The sequence below is a fragment of the Penicillium griseofulvum genome, assembly GCF_001561935.1.
Source record: "Penicillium griseofulvum strain PG3 chromosome Unknown contig_11, whole genome shotgun sequence".
Lineage (NCBI taxonomy): Eukaryota > Fungi > Ascomycota > Eurotiomycetes > Eurotiales > Aspergillaceae > Penicillium > Penicillium griseofulvum.
In genome coordinates this window covers 274,396-295,779 of record NW_024467432.1, presented here as the reverse complement: position 1 = coordinate 295,779, position 21,384 = coordinate 274,396, and the positions used below count along the sequence as shown (strand labels likewise).

The 21,384-nt window shown below is 47.4% G+C and overlaps 11 protein-coding genes across 11 annotated transcripts; 7 read left to right on the top strand and 4 right to left on the bottom strand.

Annotated features, from left to right (window-relative positions):
- Positions 1–58: 58 nt before the first annotated feature.
- PGRI_086280 (uncharacterized protein) lies at positions 59–707 on the bottom strand (the record flags this gene model as incomplete). The annotated part of the gene is made up of 3 exons (XM_040796342.1): positions 59–247; positions 315–608; positions 663–707. 3 exons carry the CDS (start codon positions 705–707, stop codon positions 59–61), a joined length of 528 nt encoding a protein of 175 aa, XP_040650880.1.
- Positions 708–1,351: 644 nt separating this feature from the next.
- Positions 1,352–2,219, top strand: PGRI_086270 (NuoB/complex I 20 kDa subunit family protein; the record flags this gene model as incomplete). Its single annotated transcript, XM_040796341.1, has 4 exons — positions 1,352–1,394; positions 1,447–1,645; positions 1,711–2,066; positions 2,125–2,219. 4 exons carry the CDS (start codon positions 1,352–1,354, stop codon positions 2,217–2,219), a joined length of 693 nt encoding a protein of 230 aa, XP_040650879.1.
- A 4,489-nt stretch (positions 2,220–6,708) lies between these two features.
- Positions 6,709–8,677, top strand: PGRI_086260 (Amino acid/polyamine transporter I; the record flags this gene model as incomplete). The annotated part of the gene is made up of 6 exons (XM_040796340.1): positions 6,709–6,902; positions 6,957–6,963; positions 7,019–7,179; positions 7,233–7,621; positions 7,682–8,170; positions 8,238–8,677. 6 exons carry the CDS (start codon positions 6,709–6,711, stop codon positions 8,675–8,677), a joined length of 1,680 nt encoding a protein of 559 aa, XP_040650878.1.
- A 1,015-nt stretch (positions 8,678–9,692) lies between these two features.
- PGRI_086250 (uncharacterized protein) lies at positions 9,693–10,417 on the top strand (the record flags this gene model as incomplete). Its single annotated transcript, XM_040796339.1, has 3 exons — positions 9,693–9,752; positions 9,829–10,337; positions 10,393–10,417. 3 exons carry the CDS (start codon positions 9,693–9,695, stop codon positions 10,415–10,417), a joined length of 594 nt encoding a protein of 197 aa, XP_040650877.1.
- Positions 10,418–11,297: 880 nt separating this feature from the next.
- Positions 11,298–11,858, top strand: PGRI_086240 (DUF1761 domain-containing protein; the record flags this gene model as incomplete). Its single annotated transcript, XM_040796338.1, has 3 exons — positions 11,298–11,313; positions 11,361–11,665; positions 11,724–11,858. The coding sequence occupies 3 exons, from the start codon at positions 11,298–11,300 to the stop codon at positions 11,856–11,858; spliced, it is 456 nt and encodes a 151-aa protein (XP_040650876.1).
- Positions 11,859–12,611: 753 nt separating this feature from the next.
- Positions 12,612–13,297, top strand: PGRI_086230 (uncharacterized protein; the record flags this gene model as incomplete). Its single annotated transcript, XM_040796337.1, has 2 exons — positions 12,612–12,769; positions 12,829–13,297. The coding sequence occupies 2 exons, from the start codon at positions 12,612–12,614 to the stop codon at positions 13,295–13,297; spliced, it is 627 nt and encodes a 208-aa protein (XP_040650875.1).
- Positions 13,298–13,391: 94 nt separating this feature from the next.
- On the bottom strand, positions 13,392–15,542 carry PGRI_086220 (rRNA-processing protein MPP10; the record flags this gene model as incomplete). Its single annotated transcript, XM_040796336.1, has 1 exon — positions 13,392–15,542. One exon carries the CDS (start codon positions 15,540–15,542, stop codon positions 13,392–13,394), a length of 2,151 nt encoding a protein of 716 aa, XP_040650874.1.
- A 946-nt stretch (positions 15,543–16,488) lies between these two features.
- Positions 16,489–17,046, top strand: PGRI_086210 (oxidoreductase, short-chain dehydrogenase/reductase family; the record flags this gene model as incomplete). Its single annotated transcript, XM_040796335.1, has 2 exons — positions 16,489–16,549; positions 16,604–17,046. The coding sequence occupies 2 exons, from the start codon at positions 16,489–16,491 to the stop codon at positions 17,044–17,046; spliced, it is 504 nt and encodes a 167-aa protein (XP_040650873.1).
- Positions 17,047–17,812: 766 nt separating this feature from the next.
- PGRI_086200 (thioredoxin peroxidase DOT5) lies at positions 17,813–18,554 on the bottom strand (the record flags this gene model as incomplete). Its single annotated transcript, XM_040796334.1, has 2 exons — positions 17,813–18,165; positions 18,275–18,554. 2 exons carry the CDS (start codon positions 18,552–18,554, stop codon positions 17,813–17,815), a joined length of 633 nt encoding a protein of 210 aa, XP_040650872.1.
- A 512-nt stretch (positions 18,555–19,066) lies between these two features.
- PGRI_086190 (putative mitochondrial protein sorting (Msf1)) lies at positions 19,067–19,709 on the top strand (the record flags this gene model as incomplete). The annotated part of the gene is made up of 2 exons (XM_040796333.1): positions 19,067–19,219; positions 19,290–19,709. The coding sequence occupies 2 exons, from the start codon at positions 19,067–19,069 to the stop codon at positions 19,707–19,709; spliced, it is 573 nt and encodes a 190-aa protein (XP_040650871.1).
- Positions 19,710–20,164: 455 nt separating this feature from the next.
- PGRI_086180 (uncharacterized protein) lies at positions 20,165–21,184 on the bottom strand (the record flags this gene model as incomplete). Its single annotated transcript, XM_040796332.1, has 2 exons — positions 20,165–20,924; positions 20,982–21,184. The coding sequence occupies 2 exons, from the start codon at positions 21,182–21,184 to the stop codon at positions 20,165–20,167; spliced, it is 963 nt and encodes a 320-aa protein (XP_040650870.1).
- Positions 21,185–21,384: the final 200 nt, after the last annotated feature.

The following is a 21,384-nucleotide window of genomic DNA, read 5'->3' as shown; positions in this document are numbered from 1 at the left end:
GAAAACTGGTTGACCTAGGTTTAATCTGTAGCTGCAAATTCTGGCAATGGTATTCCCCTTACAGAGAGGCACCTGGAGTCCATGAATCCCCAATACGTTTAACATCCGCAACGAACTTTAGGTTAGAGATTGGCTGGCAAGCGGACAAAGAAGAAGCCGTATTCCCAGGAATCGGTATGTGGTCATCGGGGGAATAGAATGGATTCTGCAAAAGCTGAATATACGCACTCTGTAAGGCGCGGAATGCCTGTATTCGATGATTAGAGGGGAGGCTCTTTCGGGAGATATTGCCATGCATAGAGAGAAGAACACACCGGCTTAACGTCAGAATCTCTCAAGCCATTAATCGCAGCGCCTGCTTGTTTCCCAGCGCTGGTCTCTTCCTGGCCGAATAAATCCACAATGATCAATAATTTTACTCCCGTGGTTGTCAACCATCCATAGGCCGCAAGTCGTTCATCAATTGCATGTAACAGGCCTAGGTCCTGATCAATGGAAGTTTGTTTGCAGCGGATGTCGAAAATGTCGAGGCAGGAGTTCAGTAAGAAGGAGAATTCGATAGTGGAATCTGAATACGGGGGAAACAGGGAGATGTGAAGAGGGTTATCCTGCAATCGAGTTAGTATAAGTAATTCCAGGGAAATAGGGAGAGTGATACATACTGCCTTCCCAATCACGCCAATGCAGGCAATTTTGGGACCCGACATATCTAAGATAGCTCTCGAAGTGACAATGTATCCGGACTCTGGGCGCAATCACTTGGACTCTTGGAGTTTAGGAACTGGTTCCCTTGTCTCGACACCGTGATCGGGTGAAAGTTCTAATCTGAGTAGGTATTATTTCTCCATATCATGTCCGCAATGCTCGAAAATTGAGCAGCCCTTACAAAGGACAGTTACTTTGCAATCAAAGTGTAGACAGCAGTGGATGGTCGTCTCCAATCCCCCGCGGCCTAACGTATGAAGAAGACGCGTTCAGGCATCGAGGCAGCAAAAGGAGCTCAGAGCCAATGACCACACGGACAATTGGATTTACGAGCATCTCACCGCTTTTACCATACCTGGTTCTGGAATTGAAAAATACAGCTCCTGAGCCAATGATACGGGAGATAATAGCTTACATCATCTTTCTCAAACCGCCGGTATACAGCATCTTCTTCCACTCTGGAATCGGAACCTTCAATTTGGGGTTCTCCTTGTCTTGCAGTTATCCGGAGCCCGCCACCTTTGCCCTCTTGTGATTCCATATTAGCTGTCGCCACCGACCAAGGCAATTACCTTATCTCTTTAACCTCCGGGACCAGGACCTTTTATTCTAGTTGTTCCTCTCCACCGGAGAGACTTTTCTCAAGATGCTTCCCATGGCGAGGCCCGCCATCTCTGGCGCTCTGTGCGGTAGGGATCATCTTCACCTCGGTGACAATGTCAATTCACTAACAGAACACAGCTGCGCGACCCCGTTTCGTTGCCGCTATCCCGCGTGCCCAACCCTTGGCGGCCCTCTCGACTTCGTCAATCAAATCAGCGACAGCGCTCGAGCGTCAACCATCAGCAGGCGCCCAGCAATTGACCGCGTCCGGCAAGCCTCGCCGAGAGGTCCCTCTGCCTAGTCAGGAGAAGAAGGAGGGTGCTATGCAATATGCCTTGTTCGTTTGCCCTCTATGGCTTTCATGTATGCGCCTTGGACTTCCGCTGACTCTATATTACCCAGGACCACCCTCGATCAGGTTGCCAATTGGGCTCGCCAAAGCTCTTTGTGGCCCATGACCTTCGGTCTTGCATGCTGTGCCGTGGAGATGATGCACCTTTCTACTCCCCGTTACGATCAGGATCGTCTTGGAATCATTTTCCGTGCTTCTCCGCGTCAGTCGGATGTTATGATTGTGGCCGGTACATTGACGAACAAGATGGCCCCTGCTCTTCGCCAGGTTTATGATCAAATGCCCGACCCCCGGTGGGTTATCAGTATGGGCAGTTGTGCCAACGGTGGTGGCTACTACCACTACAGTTACTCTGTTGTGCGGGGTTGTGACCGGGTTGTGCCGGTCGATATCTACGTGCCTGGATGTAAGCATCTCCTCTTCCCTCACACTTGTACTGTTGCAATTGACTAACAAAAACCAAGGCCCACCCACTTCCGAGGCTCTGATGTACGGTATCTTCCAGCTGCAGAAGAAGATGAGACACACCAGAATCACACGCATGTGGTACCGCCGTTAGTCTCTAAAACCAATGATATGGTGGACTGTTTTTTTGCCTCTTCGGCCATAGTGCATGGTAAATTTAAGTGACTCAACCTGACCGCCGTGGAGTTTTTATGTGTCTTTTTTACTTTGTATATCAATATCAAGCTTCAGGGTCTGATATTTTGTTTTACTCTCACTTTGATTGGTCTGTTCCCTTTTTTTTTTGCCTGTCAGAATATCCATTCAAAAGAATTTAAATAAATGTCTCATATACTCCCTTTACTAAACTCACATGTTGCGCTATTGCCGGACTTTAGGCGGCGGCTCGAGGGTATTCTACCTGCCAAGAAGACCTCGCCTTTGCTTCCCATGGTGTTGACCTGTGGTGGGAAGAAAATTCTCATAGGAATGCCCAGGAAGACAACCAAAGACATCAAAGACCGCCAAGCGACCAACTATCCTTCAAGTTGTACCTACATATGCCGGTAACAGATGGCCGCATATATAGCCAAAATGAACAATCTAAACGACCTTGGGATGGTAGACCGTGATCTCCTCAAATCATGATTCCTATGTACTTACCACCACGACTGTCATGCCGGGCCTCTATCTCAGGCTACAAGAAGGATCCATATGAGGATCTTACTCGGTGTCAATATCAGCAATACTAGTTTCTAAAAACAGTGGTCTCCGCAGATTTTCAAGGGCATGCAACCGGCTCGTGCTGTTCTCAATCCTGTGAGACATATGGGCGAAACTAACAAGCTAGCATACACTTGCGTGTCCCATACTACGTCAACGAAACCTATTGGCGGCATCACCCCAGGTTGAGCTTCCAATCCGCCCTCCGCGTGCTATTAGAGAACAGAACATTCTCCCGCTCATCCTTAAAGCTCCTCCGCTAGTGGCGTCGGAAATCTCCTGCCACGCAGCTCATCAATTCCACTCCAATTCGTGAAATCTTCTAGGTAGCCATCTAATAGTTTCCTAAATCATCCAGCATCATGGTTCCCCTTGGAGCCGAGCTGCGCTGACCATAGTCTCTACAATAGGTCCAGTATAGACCACATTTGGTTCCTGAGTAGCAATTGCATAACGCCTTCTATTTATAGCATCCCCAAGACCGAGCCAAGCTCCAGTAGGAGCAAAATATAGCACCAATGAGTTATTGGGTCTTTCCAGTCTCTAATGGCTGGTCCTATGGTGCGAAGCATCTCCTCTGTAACAGGGAACACTCGATAGGCAGTCTTAACGGTTGATTGTAGCACAGTCATAGTGACTCCGACAGAGGACCGTGGGTGCCAACCAACTATAACTACTTCAAGCCCAGTAATTGAATTGCCCATACACTCATAAGTATATCAAGACATGTATAGAAAGAGGATGCACTGACGGGGTTAGACGCATTGCCTTCATTTTCCAGCATTTCTATTCTATACAGGGCACAGAATGCACGTTCGCTGGTGACTTCACGTAGGTTTACCTCCGCAGCCTTTCCACATCTGGTTTTCGCCCGAGGCGCAGTTGTGGGGAATCAGCTAAGTGCTCGGTAAATGAATCCCCAGAAGGATTGATGACAGCGTCATGAAAGACGTGGCTCGGAAGGACTCAACAAGTAACTAAACTTGATCCAATTCTCCATACTATAACCAGATGGATCTCTGGTCCTGTCATCGACCTGGGTTGTTTTCCGCATTTGGGAGTTTGTTTGTAGTATTTAACATCGTAGGGAGGCAGGCGCTGGGCGGGTCCAATTTACCTGAATGTCTCCAACTTCCAAGGTTCCCATGGGGTAGACGGCCCCGGGGTAAGCTATGGAATTACGTACAACATACAAAATATCCCGATCCTAGAAAGCCACCCGGGCAATAACGTATGTTTGCTCGGTTAGTTGTTGGCCCGACCTGTGGCCTTCGGAGAGTAAGTCCTTGGTCTAAAGACCTCGGGATTCTAGTTTGTTTAGACAAAGTCTGGGGGTGTAGGTTTTCGGTAGCTATCTTCAAACAAACCCGTGCCCATACGATTTCTAGAAAAATAGCCCCCACTAATTATTTCCTGCGTGCCTAAATGATATTCAACCATTGTGCCGAACAGGCAAAAAAAATAAAAAGAAGAGGTCGTGCCCGGGATCGAACCGGGATCGGTGGAATCAGAATCCACAGTGATAACCATTACACTACACAACCTATTGTTATATTGGAGGCCGGCAAATTATGCATCTAAAGCCTAATATGCAATTTGTAAATTTTTGCTCACCAACTACTTTCGGTCACGACCACAAAAAGCCTACAGTTAAGAAGCCTACAGTTGGGCGAGAAAGAAAAAAGTCTATGGCAATTAAGAGGATAAATAGAAAGCCCTATCTTGTATTTACCAAAGAGAGAGGGTGATGTCTCAGCGTATTCTTACATATTTTGATCCTGGCAAACGAGTATGTCAACTTCACGTCTTAATATGATTTTTTTAGAGGTCGACCTAAGTATGTTGTAGATGTCCCTGGTCCGAACCAAGTCCGAGTGTAACCTATCGAGATCCAAAGGGGGTTTGCAGGGATTACCACACAGACTAGGAAGTTAGCTCAAATCCCAACCCTAAGAAACTCGATAAGAAGAATTCGACGTTTAAAAGCTTAATATTTGAAACAATATACCTAGAAAGCTTATTTTGATACTGACCACTACCCTAGGCCATCCCGATTTATGTATATTACTCCAGCCTGAAGCTATAGAATGTATACTTGCACGCTGTTCACTCTGTCCTCCTTTGCGGGCATATTTATGTCTTTACAGGGCAGAGGGGGCGAGACTGAGTACTCACCTCTGTCATGCTTCACTCATCTTCCGAAATAGTATATGTATTTTATAAGATAAAAGATATACGATGTCTTAGAGCAATCTAAATGCACACTATAATCGGGAGTCTTGGAAGTGAAAGTATAGTGTCTTCTGCGATAAGCGTAAGTAAACATCCTCAACAAGTATTTGGTAATAGATACCACCAATCTTCTCTGACCATGATAGCCAGTCAGAATGAAACAAGAGTCTTGGCTAAGCATCTGAAGGGTCCACGGGGGAGATTTGAAAAATCCGGGTTTTGATTCGTATGCGATCTACAGTACAGAGCACAGTGTCCAGAAAGTACCAAGGAAATAGCTATCTCGGTGAATGGGCACATGGTTAAGATCTCCATACATAAAGTTGTACAACATGGGGCCAAAAATGCCGCCACTTATATTATAGCAAATGTATATCTTTTATGGCTGAAAAGTCCATAAAGATTCTAGAAGCTTCCGGGGCTAAGCATAATTCTCTTTTTTTATTTGTTTCGTGAGGGTAAAAAAAAAATTCGGCTCAACCAACTCGGTGAATGCACCCTCGGTGAGTGTAACCGTGCCAAGCTTCCAACTCCGGGTATGGTGGTGTGTTGGATGCTTGGCACGATTGTTATCTGTATACGGAGTAGTCTGCGCCTCGTAGGATGCGGAATGCACGGACGGGTAGATCGAAAATTTGCTAGCTCATTCTTTTGCAAAAACGTTAAACTAGATTTTTTTTCCCAAAAAGACATGTATTTTTTCTTCCCCAAATATCTAGTTAAGCGATATCCCGGGGCCGTGCACGACATCTTTATAACATTTTGCCTCTCATTTAAGCGTATTTTTTTATCCAAAGTTTGGACCCCTAGCGGACCCGAGAGTAACCGTGCCAAGCACACCGATATCAATGCCAAGGACACTAATAGCGCCACCCAATGTTGGTGCACTTGGCACCCCGAACTCCCGAGGTCGGGACAAACTCGGATCCAGAAGCGGCAACAATTAGCGTCTAGACACCGATATCAATTGAGACGGATTTAAAAAAAAACTTTCTATGAGCAATGCATTTAGCAAAACTTACTGTATCACTGTGGATCACATATTGGCAAAAATGACTATAGTTTTGCCCTGTATAGAGTTTTGGGAGCGGGTTATAATAATATAATTGGAAGCCAGTCCCTAACCGGCCCCTCGGTATCGGGGCGGCTCCAGGGCTATATATATGGCTTTGTCAGCGGGTACAGCAATCTTGGAACAATACAGGAACACATTCAACATAATTTCTTGCAGTTCAAATCTGTGGAGAAACGTATTGCGGGGAAATGGCGAGAAATTATAAGACTAATACGATATGCAAGTCGAATGCCCCGAATGGCCCCGAAGTATATCGCGCACCTTGACTTTCGCCTCCACTCTGGGGGAAAAAGTTACGTGAGCAATGCAATAATGGCCCGGGGATCGTGAACCTGACATACCCCACAAATATGTCCTAGAATCTTAGTCGCTAGGCCTCTCCAGGATTTGTCTCCACCAGTAGAAGGGGCGAAAGAGGGGAGAAGAGATAATGGTAAAATTTGACCCCGGAATTCGCTTAAAAAAATGTGCGTTGGGCTGGTTCATATAATCCTCCTGCCCCCCCTCAGAGTTGCCCCCAGAGTCTAATTCTTTTTCATCTTCTGTTGATTCTCGGTCTCGGCCATACATCAAGATGGGTCACCCCGATGAGATCAACGCTCTCGAGGCACAGCCTACCTACATTGACAACTCGGGGGATTTCAAAGAGACTGAACAGGATGAGCCAGTTCAGCTTAAGAGAGATCTCAAGGCTCGTCACATTTCTATGATTGCCATCGGTGGTGCCATTGGTACTGGATTGGTTGTTGGTACTGGCAGCGCTTTGACGTGAGTTTTCTGATGTAAATCGTTTATGAAACAACTACTAACTGAAACCTTTAGAGCCGGAGTATGTTGTACCCATCCTCTTTGCTGTTAACTCTGGACTAACCATTCCCAACCAGCCTGGATCTTTGCTTATTGCCTACTGCTTTATGGGTTTCGTCGTCTGGACAGTCATGTGTGGACTGGGTGAAATGGCTGCTTGGCTGCCATTGTCCTCCGGTTTTACTGGTTACGCTGGCCGTTTCTGTGACCCTGCTCTCGGATTCACCCTCGGATGGTGGTGAGTAACTTTCTCAAGTTCGTATAAAAAAAGGAAACCTAACCATCTCCTAGCTACTACCTCAAATATATCATTCTACCACCAACCCAACTCACTGCTGCCGCCCTAGTCATTACCTTTTGGCCGAAGGCTTCAGCAGAGAATATCAATCCCGGTGTTTGGATTGCTATCTTCATGGTGGCAATCATCGTGATCAACTACTTCGGTGTGAAGATTTTCGGTGAATTGGAGTTCTGGCTCTCGTCTTTCAAGGTGATTGTCATCCTGGGACTCATCCTGTGCTCGTTCATCTTCGCACTCGGCGGTGGTCCCGACCATGACAGGAGAGGTTTCCGCAACTGGAGTAAACCAGGTGCCTTCGCCACTAAATATGTCGATGGTAACCTTGGAAAATTCCTTGCTTTCTGGTCAACAATGGTGCAGGCCACCTTCGCATTCCTCGGTATGGACATTCTGTGATTGGAATTGCCCCTTTACACGTTCTAATTTTCTTTGTTACTAGGTACCGAACTCATCGGTGTGACCGTCGGAGAGGCTCAGAACCCTCGCAGGACCATTCCCAAGGCTATCAAGCTCACCTTCTGGCGGATTATCGTGTTCTACATTCTCAGCGTGCTCTTCCTTGGTATGCTAGTTCCGTACGACTCTCAGGATCTAGCTTTCGCCACCAAGGCCAAGAGCACCGCTGCCGCCTCACCTTTCGTCGTTGCAATGAAGCAAGTCGCTGCTCTTCCTCACATCATCAACGCCTGTATCCTGGTGTTTGTGTTTTCTGCCGCCAACTCTGATCTGTACATTGCGACTCGAACTCTGTACGGTCTTGCCCGCGAGAAGAAGGCCCCTAGGATCTTTGCTCGCACTAACCGAGCTGGTGTTCCAATCTATGCTCTGGGACTCTCGGCTTCTTTCTGCTTGCTCGCCTTTATGAGTGTTTCCAGTGGCTCCAAGGCTGTCTTTGGATACTTTACCGATATGGTATCGATCTTTGGATGTATGTTCCCTTCTCTAACTCCTAAAAATGACCCGAAGTTGTCCAGTATTCTGACCTGATATCACAGTGTTGACATGGATCTCTCTCTTGATCACTCACATCTTCTTCATTCGCGCCCGACGTGCACAGGGCGTCGATGTGACAACACTGGCCTACAAAGCTCCTCTAGGAATCATTGGTTCCTGCGTTGCGCTCTTCTTCTGCGTCTTGGTGATGTTCACTCGCAGCTTCGGTGTTTTTATCCACAACAAGGAGAAGTACGGCAATTTCGACTACAAGACCTTTATCACTTCCTATATCGGAATTCCTCTTTATGTTATGGCATTTGCCGGCTGGAAGATCTGGAACCGCACGGAGTTTATCAAGCCCCACAACGCTGATATCTGGACCGGAAAGGCCGAAATTGACCGCGAGGAGGCCGAATATGTGGCTAGGATGACCATCGAGAACCAAAACTTGTCTGGCTGGAAGAAGATTTACACCAAAGGCCTCTCGTGGCTCTTCTAGTCATATCCATAGGTTTTATTTATGCTGATGTTCATTGAAATTGTTTCGAGACTCTTACGGTTCATTTAAGGTTCTGACCTTCGGAGCTTTATTCTACAGGCGTAATTCCAGTTTCCTTCATATAAATTTGTCTATCGGGGGCTATAATACTAGTGTATATACTAATTTACGCGATAATGAAGCTATAATATGTTATTTACAACCCCTGATCGTCGCTGGATATCTACACGAGTAATTATTTAGTACTATTGTCTAGCCGCATCTATGTGTCACTATATAGCCTAGGTAGTTAGCCCGTCCATGGAAATATGCGACAATTTGTAATTAATTGTAGCATCGCCTGAAAGGCCAAGTCTAAGATAATTCTAGCCTCTTTAAATCCTCAAAACTCTTCACTACCTTTGTCTTGCCAACAAAATAGCCCTCTAGGGCTCCAGTAACACTGGGGATTATGTAATACTAGAGGACGATCAAAAAGCGGCAAGAGTCAACGCCGAAATGGAAGAGGGAAGAGCTATCTGATGGACTGGCACTTCGTCTTTGCTCATAGTTTATGTCCATGTGTACGGAGTTTAATTAGAAGGTTGTTATAGTTGACGGTAGAGTTTGAGGTATCTACGGTTGAGTACCGCTCTATCAGTTGATACCTCGCTTTTCTATATATCCCTTCGAATATTCCAATTTCAGTATTTTTTAGTGAAAGACATAGGACTCATAGTGAGACTAATCATTGAAAGTTGACCCCGGGAAGGGCCGTGGAGGGACCATCAGTCTAATTACTAATACAGGAATTTGTGTGGTGGTTCGGTCGCAAGATAATCCGTGCCCGGTCATCGCACCTCCGGGGTTACCTCGACGGTTCGATCTAAAGGCTTGCTACGGACTATTGACGGATTTCGAGGATTTCAGGCAGTAAGTCAAATGACTCCGGGACATAGAGCTAATTCTGGTTCTATAACCGGGCCTTCGTGTGCCAATGGGCTGATATTAAATCATAGGTCAGAGTCTTTTCACCATGGCTCGCGGTATCGTGAACGCCGCCAAATCGGCGTCCAATGTCATTTCTATCAACCAGGTAGGTCATATTGACAGGAATAAGGAGACCGAACTCCATTGTTGTGCGCTGATTACTGATCCTCTTTGCGCTCTAGAAATACACAGTCCAGTCCACCGGCATCTGGGAGCGCATTCGTCGCCTTCTCGCCGTTGACCCTGAACGCTCCACGGGTGTCCCTCTGAACTCCCAATTCCGTATTCCCACCCCAGGCTCCGTGCCCCCTCTTGCTTACGATGACCCGGTTACCGTTCCCGCGGGTGATATTGCCGACAACCCCTACTGGAAGCGGGACGTCCGGAGAAGCTACGCTCAACTGAGCACCGTGCGCCAGGCCGACGCAGTTAGTCTCCTCACAGTCGGAAGCCAGGCAGCTCCCAAGGATGATGTTCTCAAAATCGGACAGGCTGGAGAGCAGCAATTGGTTGCTGTCAAGGAGCAGGGCGAACAAGGCGGCCTAGCGGCTCTCTTTGAGCAAGATAAGACGAGCATCCAGGGTGTGTTGGGTGCCAATGGCTTGCCTCCCAACCCTTGTAACATCAACACTGTCTCGAAGACTTCACAATCTAAGTACCAGCTTGATGGAGAGAACGGCTACCCCGAGAAGTATGCATATCCAATTCGCCATTCTATTGGCCCCCAGACTAACAATTTCATACAGATATACCTGCCGCACCTTTGTTTGATTAGACCAGCACATTCTGCAAGGAAATACATTTTCATTTTAGTTCTCATGACCTTCGAACGGCAATTGCAAGTTCAGCAAGCAGCTATAAACAAACACCCGAGGTCCCCAATTTTTATTGACAAAGGGCACTAGTGCAGTATTGTTCATACACCTAAATAAAGCACCTACGTATGACCACATGTGCATTAGGTAGTAGACGAGAGTACACCGTAGCGGGACTTGAATTAGACCCAGCTTTTTGTCCCCACTTGGCATGAGAGACCCCGGATAATACAGTCAGGCATTGGGGCTAGACGCAGGACCAAAATAGAAAGATGTAATTGAAATCGCCTAGCATTTAATATATATTGTACTCTACGTTTCATGTATTGCCAGCTTCCCAGCTTGCCCCGTCCTGTCTCCATGTCCGGATGTGGCATGGATAGTGTGGTACCTTTAGCGGGGAACCTATCATACAAGAGCTCCCGAGGTCAGTATTGATGAGCTTTTCTAGACGATTTAAGCGACTACCTATGTAGGTAACTCCGAAAGCGAAGTACTTTTACATAATGAGGAACATACTAACCTACCCGTGAATAACTTGGAATGGGGATTTGATCAGTGGTGATATATTGCCTTGATACTTTATCAATGACCAAGTTTTTGTGTGTATAAATTAATTAAATCTCATGTAAGTTCAATTTATGATCTAACGATCTGAAATTCTCAAAACCTTGTAAGTATGCAAGTTGACGTCATGGCCCTCCGCATCTAATACCCTCAATCATGACGACGTCACCTTTAAACCAAGGTTGCATTAACGCCATCTCAGTACTTAAAGTACTTTGGTCTTCTTGCCTTTTTTTTTCCTCTTTACACACATCACTCATAACTCCAAAATGACTACCTTGCATTGTGAGTCGATATCCTTCTCCTCTGTCAATTCGAAACTAACAATATAGACCTCCCTCCCGTGAAGCCCTCCGCCATTGCGCTGGGTACAATCTTCACCCACACTGCCTCTCTAGGCATCTTGGCCCCCGTCTTCGGTGATACCTACCACCGCGCTCAAGCCGCCAACTCCAAGGAGGAATTCATCAAGTCCAAGGAGGCCGCCGGCGCAGCCGCAGCCTGGGGAAGCTCCCTCGCTGGAAGTGCTGTGCAAACCTACGGTGTTGCTGCACTTATCAATGCCACCGGTACCCTGAGTTACAAGGGTGCTGCTTACCTCGGTGCACTTATTTTCTTCGCAAGCTCAGCTCCAGGCGTATGTTCTCAGTCCTCTTAACAGCATCAGGCAATTCCTCTGACATATATATATACAGATTGTGAGCCAGGTCTTCTCCGAGAAGCGACCTCTCGACACCATCGCTGTTGGTGCAGTGTCACGAGTGTTCGAGACTGTTGGACTTAGCTTGTTCCTCACCTGGTGGGGAACACGTACTCACCCATTCAACTAAGGGATATGAAATTGATGACACAAGCAAGAACTTCCTATGATTGGATGTACTTCTCAAGCTTGGGCTTAAATGGTTAATGGATGTAAATCTACACGAATATGATATTGTATTCCTAATTTTCCTTTCCACTGTAGTGATATATCTTACACTATCAAAGGTCGATCCATATTTCAAGGTTATCGAGCAATTAGGTAAAATGAACCCACATGGATCGTCCAGTCCCAGACGAGAAAAAGGCCTCCACGCAAGCTTGGTACTTTTGTAGTATAAGGCCATATTTAGATATAGAAACCCACTATTAGACCTGCCTTCAACAAATTCATACATACCCTGCTACGTTACTAAGAAATAGATCTACATTCGCACGGGCCCAAGCTTGTCTTGGCTTGGCTATACAACAGGGTTATACAATGCATATGATAAACGTCTATAGACTTGCACCAAATAGGGAAAAAATCATTACAATTTCATTCTCTTTGATTTTCGACTCTTCATATTTGAGCTATTTTAAACAAATCGCCACCCAATCATGTGATACTTCTGGGTCGAATGTGCGATAAGCTACTACTGATTCCCCCACTAAAAACTTTCTCCAATCAAGAAATCCACAAACATCAACAATTCAACAAATATCCCACAATGATAGAAATACCGATGCCAACTCCTTCAGGGCCAGATTCAAGCCCACCATCAAGTCCAGATGGACTCAGAATCAGTGAATCCCTGGCACCTACCCGCGTACTCAAAGCCGCGATGACCACAGACGTCTCGTTCGACGGACTCCTGAAAGAACCATTGCTATTAAAAGAAGACTTGAAAGATGGATGCGGTGGCCAATTATGGCCAGCAGGGATGGCTTTGGCCAAATACCTCCTCAGTCGTCATGCCACCGATCTATCCGATAAAACTATGTGGGTGCTCAAGCTGGACATCATTTCTTCTCATTTCGTCCTAATCCAATATTTAATAGCGTGGAACTTGGAGCTGGAGGTGGACTTGTTGGACTCGCAGTGGCACGCGGCTGTCATGTCGAACAACCGATTTATATCACAGACCAAGAACCTATGTTTTCCCTAATGAAGTCCAACATTCAACTAAACAATCTCGGCCCGAATGCGACTGCTGCGATACTAAACTGGGGAGAACCGATCCCAAACCAGATTCCTTCGAAACCAGATGTCATCCTCGCTGCTGACTGCGTCTATTTCGAACCGGCATTCCCTCTCTTGATCACCACGCTCCAGGACCTCCTGGGACCGGACTCGGTCTGTTACTTTTGTTACAAGCGTCGCAGACGTGCCGACATGCGGTTCATGAAGATGGCGAAAAAGGCCTTCCTAATGGAGCCTGTCCTTGATGATCCTGAGGCTGAAGCGTATAATAGAGAGAACATATTCCTCTACACGATACGGGCCAAACGTTCTGACCAGAAAAAGTGACACAAGATGATATGTGCAATGCTAGAAAATAGATTTTATGTAGTAGAAAATATGACTCCTGAATAGTACATACTGGCCCTTTAATTTCACCCCCTCACAATTTCAGATTGTCTCCTCTGTGTTTGGCGCCCTCGTGGACAGAGCCACCGTCGATATTCGTCATACGCCCCTCCTTGTCAATGACCTTGACTCCTCCCTTCTTCAGGTCTGAAATCATCTGCTGCTTCTCGGCCGCCTTGCCATTCTTTTGCTCAGCGGGTTTGGCAGCATCGGCCTTCTTTTGCGTTTGCTTATTCTGGCGTCTGTTCTTGGCCTTCTGCTCACGGGTCATCTCCTCCTTGGAGATAGACGCGCCGGTCTTGAGGATCACCTCTCCCTTGACTCGGCCACCATCGCCAGGTGCGTAGATCTCTTGTGGTGCAAGTCCAACAGGGCCACCAGCAGCACCGCCAGCCGTTGGGCGTGCCTCCTCCATCATGATTGTTGGCGCATCGGTGACGACGTTGATGCTTGCTTGGGCAACCTTGGGTTTGTAGTGCCAATTGCATAGCGTATCTAATTGAGAGCTGAGCTCGTTCCAAAGACTGGTGATCTCGGCATGTTCCCGCATCAACTTGCGGTCCTTAGTATCCACGAAGTTGGGATCATTAGCGCGAAGATGGTCGGTTTCATACATCTCAGCCAGACCTTGCTCCGCCTTGGTATCAGACAGTTCGAAGCGGGGTTTTCTTCCGGCTTGCTGACCCTCGGCGCCTGGCCGACGGCGAATGACTTCGTCGAACTCCATGGCGAGAATTCGGCGCTTGATCAGTTCTTCAATGTCCTCGGTGGTCTCGTTGGTGTTGACGGGAACAGGTTTTCCAATTCGTTCAAATTCAAGGTCTTCTTCAATGAGGGAATTGATGGGTCGCTCCACAGCTCTGGCTTCACCAGTATACATCCATTCTTTCTTGGCAACATTGGCAGATTCCAGACGACGAATTTCATCTGCGATCCGTGCCCTCTGCTTCTCGTGTGTTGAGCGCGGAGCAGTAGGATCTGCAGACTCGTCAAGCTCCATCTCATCTTCTTCGGCGGAGTCTGCATCGCCATCGTCAAACAAGTCCCGTCGAACGTCGTCCATAGCGCGTTTGACATCGTTCTCATCGACTGCCGGTGCATCGGGTTGGGTTTTCGGGAGGGCGCGATGTTTCTTGTTGGAGGCTTTGCGGGGTGGAGGTGCGAAGAAATCGGCGTATTTGATATCACTGGTGTTTACCCAGGCAGCGGCTTCACCGTCGTCCATGTCCGCGACGTCTTCATCATCAGAATCGGAGTCGCCGTTGAGATCGGCATTGCCGAAAGTCGGCCCTTCCTCCTCACTATCATCCATGTCTTCGTCTTCCTTGTCTGTTGGCCGTGAACTCTTCGACTTATCGCCACTGCGAATGGTCGCAGCATTTCCAGCAATCAAAGGGTTCGAGTGCCAGTCAAGATCCTCCTCGTCGCTGTCTTCGGTCTGCTCGGGTCCTCCTGCGGCATCCTGTCTCTCCAAAGCCTCGGATTGTTTGTTGAAGTCGTCGATGGAGAAGAATCCATCGTTCAGTCCAAACTTATCCTCGACAAATTCTTCGGGTTCTCCTTCGGCGGAGCCGACTGAGGAATTATCATCGTCCATGTCTTCAATGTCTTCCATGCCTTCCATATCTTCGTCGGATCCCATATCGATCTCTTGGTCGGACTCATCGTCGAGATCATCTTCGGCGCCTGAACCCTCGGAAAATTCTTCAAGCATGCCCTCTTGGCTGTCGCTGTCGCTTTGTGCACCCTCGGGGTCAGACATATCCTCGAGCTGCTCGGAGTCGGCCGACTCCATGTAGCCACCATGTTGGGAAATCAAAGTGATATCGCGCTCAATCTCATCGCCAGTCGACTCGAGAATCCGTGTTGCTTGCTCCCATATTTGATTCGAGGTGAAACCGTCCACGTAGAGGTTCTTCAATTGGAGCTGGGTGACTGAGTCCGATTCGAGGGCGGACCTTTTGCGCTTTTTGTTGAGTTGCCGGCGAGTGGTCTGGGCGTCCACAACCGAACCAGCGAGGGAGTCCAGGATGTGCTTTGCAGAATCTACGACGGTGGTGTGTAAATCGTTCGTGGGACGGAGGAACGCCCATGGCGAGGACAGAGCGGACGACAGAGCCATCTGTTCGGAAGGTTGGGCGGTATCAATCGACACCGACTTGGATTTGGACTGCCCTTTCGCCATTGTGAAACGAGCCAGGCAATTTGTTGGAATACCAAGTGTCTCTAGAAGCCGAAAGCGCGATAGAAAAAATTATCGCCGGGCGGACGGTCGAGAGCCAATCACGCTGCTCGTTGATAAGAAAGATAAGGATCACCATTATGGATGGATCTACCTTCATACTACAAATAGACCTGCTACTGCTCTCCATACAAATTTGCTAAGGCTCAATTTTGATAGAATTACTTCTTATTACATGGGAATAAACCTTGCTGTGCGTTTGAGCCAATGCCATTGAAACCACTCGAGTATACTGGATCTATAGGTGTGTATGACACTTGATCGATGCTTCCTTTCCTGTTCTCTTGCTTTGCTCTCTTCTAACAAACACTAGGAAAAAATATATCATGTCATCCTATAGAAATTGCAAACGAAAAATCAGTTTGAATTGTTCTGCCTAGGTAGGTGAAGAACGCCACGAATCAAGACGGGCAAATGACGCCAAATGCCTGTCATATACATATTGATAACCTCGACGGCAAATGTGGCACAGAAGCAGTTCAGATATGGTTATCAAAACAAAAGAAGTGCCATTGAGGCATCAAGTACCCAATTGGATGTACACATTGTCCAGTGGCCAACTTGTGGCTACAATACTGAAGGATCGAATAGTTCAGCGTGATCGATTAAACCACCGCCACAGAACAAGTCTAGAACAGAGATGCTCCGAGTGGCTCAGATCTTCTAAGTTGTAAATTGCCTCAATATAGGCAAAGCTTGGAAGTACTGAAATGTAAGCAGACCATCATTGTGACATTGATGGGCCCAGCTTTGGATTTTGGTGGCCATATATCGATTTTTTACTTAAATGGTGCTTGCTTGCAAGGAGATTTCTACCATATTACAGATTCACACAGAATTTCTCTATATACACCACTCTTGTCCATATTCACGCCCTGAACCTGTCAATATGCCTGTTGGACAGTATATCGAGCGAGAGGCCAGTGGCTCTAAATCCCAATTTGCGCCAGGTGAGTAAGTGTTGTTTTATCATGTATTAATTTCTAACATAATACTTCATATAGGCCACAAAATTCCTATTCAACACTTGACAAAACCGGGTCTGCAATCTGACATGGGAGAGCCCAAGCCTGTGTCAACTCATATCCCCACCGAGGATTATGGCTATCAGACCTACAAAGCCGCCGGAAAGCTCCAAGGAAAACATGCAATCATCACTGGAGGTGATTCTGGAATAGGACGGGCAGTTGCAATCCTATTTGCAATGGAGGGTGCGTCAAGTCTAATCATTTACTTGCCCGAAGAGGAGTCGGATGCGCAAGTGACAAAGAAGAGAGTCGAAGAATATGGACAGCAGTGCCATACTCTCGCTATTGATATTCGCAAGAAGGAGAATTGTCAAAAGATCATCAATGTGGCCCTGGAAAAGATGGGCAGCATTGACATTCTTGTGAACAATGCGGCGTTCCAAGACATGCTGAGCGATATCAGCGAGGTCGATGAGTGAGTTGTCCTACATTTACTGCTCTTCACCCAACACACCCTTCTAATGCACCAAAAGATCGCAGTGGGAGAAATCATTTGAAACCAACATTTACTCCTTCTTTTATCTTGCCAAGTATTCTCTTGTTCATATGAAGCAGGGAGCTACCATTATCAATTGCGCATCCGTGAATCCTTATATTGGCCGAGGCGATCTCCTGGATTACACCTCGACTAAAGGAGCGATCGTCGCATTTACTCGCGCCTTGTCAAACCAGCAGTTGAAGAAAGGCATCCGGGTCAATTGTGTTTGCCCGGGTCCAAGTAGGTTCTCCATCTCTCTATTCCAAGTCAAATGCTAATAAGACAAGTCTGGACGCCCCTGATTCCGGCAACAATGCAAACCGGGGCGATGGAACAGTTCCATGCAGTGCCGATGGGTCGACCAGGCCAACCTAGCGAGGTCGCAACTTGTTTCGTTTTTCTCGCGAGCCAGGATAGCAGCTATATTTCCGGACAGTGTTTGCATCCGAACGGAGGTATGATGGTCAATGGATAGGGGAAAGCTGCAAGAAATCAAGTGTGCTGTACCAGTGTTTAAAACTGTATAGATTGGAATCCACAGCATTCAAGACAAAAAAAACCGACAACCCTTACTCCTATCGCTAATAATCTACGCTAAACACGTACGCCGAGACAAATAAACCATCATAGATGGTGCCATGCATGCAATATCTGGTATCTTAGCGTCGCTTATTGTGCCTTGACTCCACACTATCACTCGAGTGGAATCACTTTGCTTCGTCAACAACTTCCTCCTTGGTATCTTCCACGCTAGGTGCATTGGCAACAATCTTCTGGACAGCGTCCACAGTTGCGTCTGGGCCACCGGCCTCGCGAAGCAAGACCTTGCCCTTCTTATCCACGGCAAAAACACCTCGCAATGTACCCTTTGGAGACTTCTTGAACCCAATAGCCGCAATAAGAGTGGCACTGGGGTCACACATAAGAGGGTACGGTAGGTTTTGTCTTGTCTTGAACGTAGTGTTGGCCTTGGGGGAGTCGCCTGAGAGACCGTAGATAGAAAGACCAGTAGAAGTCAAGTGGGTGTAGTTGTCACGGAACAAGCAAGCTTGCTTGGTACCTGGATGAAGCGATGTAAGCGGTCTGCTGGAGTAGGATGGTTGCAAAGTATGCCAAGAACACAGCCCGGTCCTCTCAAGAGAAGCACTGAGCAGGACACAGGGACTTACAGCCAGGTGTTGAGGCTTTGGGATAAGTAAAGAAAACCACGCCCGACTTGCTCTCCTCGAGGAGCTTCTTCAAATTTGTCTTTTCACCTTCATTGGTCTCAAACTCGCCGCCGAAAGTTTCTATGTCGATTGTGTCATTCACCTCAGGGACTTTTGGCGCGGGGGTTTTTTCGATATCATTATCGGTAACATCTTCTTGTTTGGGCTTGGGAGCTTGTTTGGTCTTCTTTTCTGGCACTGGGAGTGGGACTGGCGCCTTGCGTTTCCTGAGTTCGACCATGATGTGGAGAAAGGTAGAATAAGGGGGAAGATAAAAGATCCGGACGGAGGAATATATATATTGATTAGAGTTAATTGGACGTTCTGGAACATGTCAGCTGCATATCTGCCCAGCACCTCCAGACAGCTATTGATTACATAAGCAGGAACCGGGAGAACCCGGTGGCGCTGTGGCGAGTGTTGTGGCGTTCCGAACGCGCCCTGGCCCTGACCCGAAGGGAAAAAAAAAGGATTTTCCCCTCAGAAGGTCGATCGTTAAAATCCACTCTTCTCCATTTTCTCTTTATCTGACTTACTCATATTTGCCTCCCGACTTCTTCATAGATTTAGACTCAATTTCACTTTCTGCAAACTCGCTTCATATCTCATCTCTCACACTGAACTTGAATCAGTCTTACTATCTCTACCTCGGGTACCACCAATCTATCCTACAGCGCTTGTCACCTTCCAAATATCCGATCTCAATCTCACGCGACCCAACGACATCGTTGAGGTAATCTGCGACTCGCCACTATGAAGGTCTTCTCTTCCGAATGCACTTTCGACTACTCCTGGGACGAAGTATCAACCGCGAACTGGCGCAAGTACTGTCCTTGGAATGATAAGTCTACACATGTCGTGGGCGTAGATACGCTCTCTCGAACCGTCGACCCAAGCACTGGTATTGTGAGTCATCCGATCTTCAGGCAGGACTCCAAAATACCCTTAAAGCCTTTGTACTAACTTCTACCTCTAGTTGCGAACTGAACGTCTTATCACGTGCAATCAGTCTGTACCACAATGGGTTCTCTCGATTCTCGGTGGAACAAATACCTCTCACGTCTACGAAATCTCTTACGTCGATCCGGTCGCAAAGAAGGTGACCATGTGCTCCACCAATCTGACATGGTCGAACGTCCTCAGCGTCCGCGAGACTGTTATCTACCGACAATCCTCCCTTAGCCCGGCCACCACGACCGAATTTAGCCAAGAAGCAAAAATCACCGCTCTCTGCGGTGGATGGCAAAAGATTAAGAACAAGGTTGAAGAGGCAAGTGTGGATCGGTTCCGTGAAAATGCCAAGATGGGCCGCGAAGGATTCGAAACCGTCCTCGAGATGAGCCGCCGCGTCTTCGGCGAACAACGCGAACTTGAAAAGCAAGGCCTCCAATCATGAGCGTCCCATACATCGGCATACTTCCCGCGATCTCTTCTCAACATGATATCTCTCTTTTTTTTAATACCCTCAGCATTCAACATCAAGCGACTGCATATTCCGGCGTCTGTTTTGCATATTCGAGCATGTGGTGCCAAGTGGAGTTCTTTGTCTCAACCTGGATTTTTCAACTCTCGACTCTCAACCTGTTCATGAATACCACCCTTTGCCTTACGAAGCCGCACGGCCAAGAAAAGTTCTCGATTAAGTTATTTCAAGCGAGTTGTCTTTCATATCCTTTTTGCCTCGATAAGAAGGCGCAGATGTATCATTAGAAGCTTTCAAACTGAGATCTGAAATTCTATTATCGTACAACGTTCACGTTGATAAATTCGTATCTCATAATTAAGCCAATATGTCCCGTCAAAACTGATCATGAACACTAGCACCAAGTATACAGCAGTGAAACCATGCCACTATCCTAATAATCCACCAAGCACCACCCGACTGACTCCAGCAACTTCACTCTTGACACTATTTCGACTGGCGTCTTCGAACTCCCGCACTGCGCCGGCTACCATGATTTTTCGTAACCTGGCATCTGTTTTGGAAAATGACTCGCCCAGGGCCACCGTACAGATAGCTGGAGATGATACTAAAGTAGTGAGCCGGCTATAAGTGTCAATCAAGACATCACATAGGGTTGCAAATGTCTCAAAGAAGTCCGGCTCGAATGGTAACGATGGTGTGAGGAGATAGGTGTATTCTTCTCCAGGAAGAAGATCCGAAGACTCTGTGAGTGGGAAGGAGGTGACCGAAGCCGCTGCAGTGGAAGCCGACCCAAGATTCCCTGCCGTGCTCTTCAGGTCTGATGGGTCGCTGGATTGCATTGGGAGTCCGATCTCATTTGCAGAGCTCGCGCGTCGGGTCTTGGTGCCCGCATGCGCCGCCCGCTTGAACATTTGGGGTATACGGGCCCTTGCAAGACTTGACGAGGAGCTGCCGTCTGGAGGATGCACTTGCTGGAATGCTTCGAATTCCAGCAATAATGCATTCAAAGCACGCACATACTCGAACGGCGTGGTATTAACATCGAGAATTGTTGGCAATGACAAGCCTAGAAGTAGATAATTGATTGCGCGGCGAGAAAGTTTCCGGGCTTCAAAGTATGGCAGGCGAGCGATGTCAGCCCGGGAAAAATGCACAGTATTAAACCAATAAACTCGTCCTTCGTGACTATATGTAGTGCGGTATTAGTAGCGCTCAGGTTTGGCAGGTCTGCAATTAACTTACGCCTTTCTCAAATAGTCGAGAGTCGCGATCCGCTTCGCGGCAGTTTCATGGATATGTTGATAGATCGCGCCTGCACTTTGCGGGCCGAGAAGGCCCCCTCCGCTGATGACTGGAGGTGGGATACCATATCCCCCTTCGAAACCACCGCCAGACTTGGCTGTATCTCGCCGTGAGATGCTCGGGGCAAACGTAGAAGGGATCATTGGCGTTGGTGCGCAATTTCGGAGCGAAATAGAAAGATGCGACACGGACGAAAGTAGACACGGGCCGAGAGCAGGACAAGGCGAAGGTGTTAGAAAAGACGAGAGAGCACGAAACTGGATATATCAGACTAATGAATAGTTAAGGCCCCAATATATCGCCCAGGTGTGTTCAAAGATTTGAGATTCAGGAGATTCGGAGA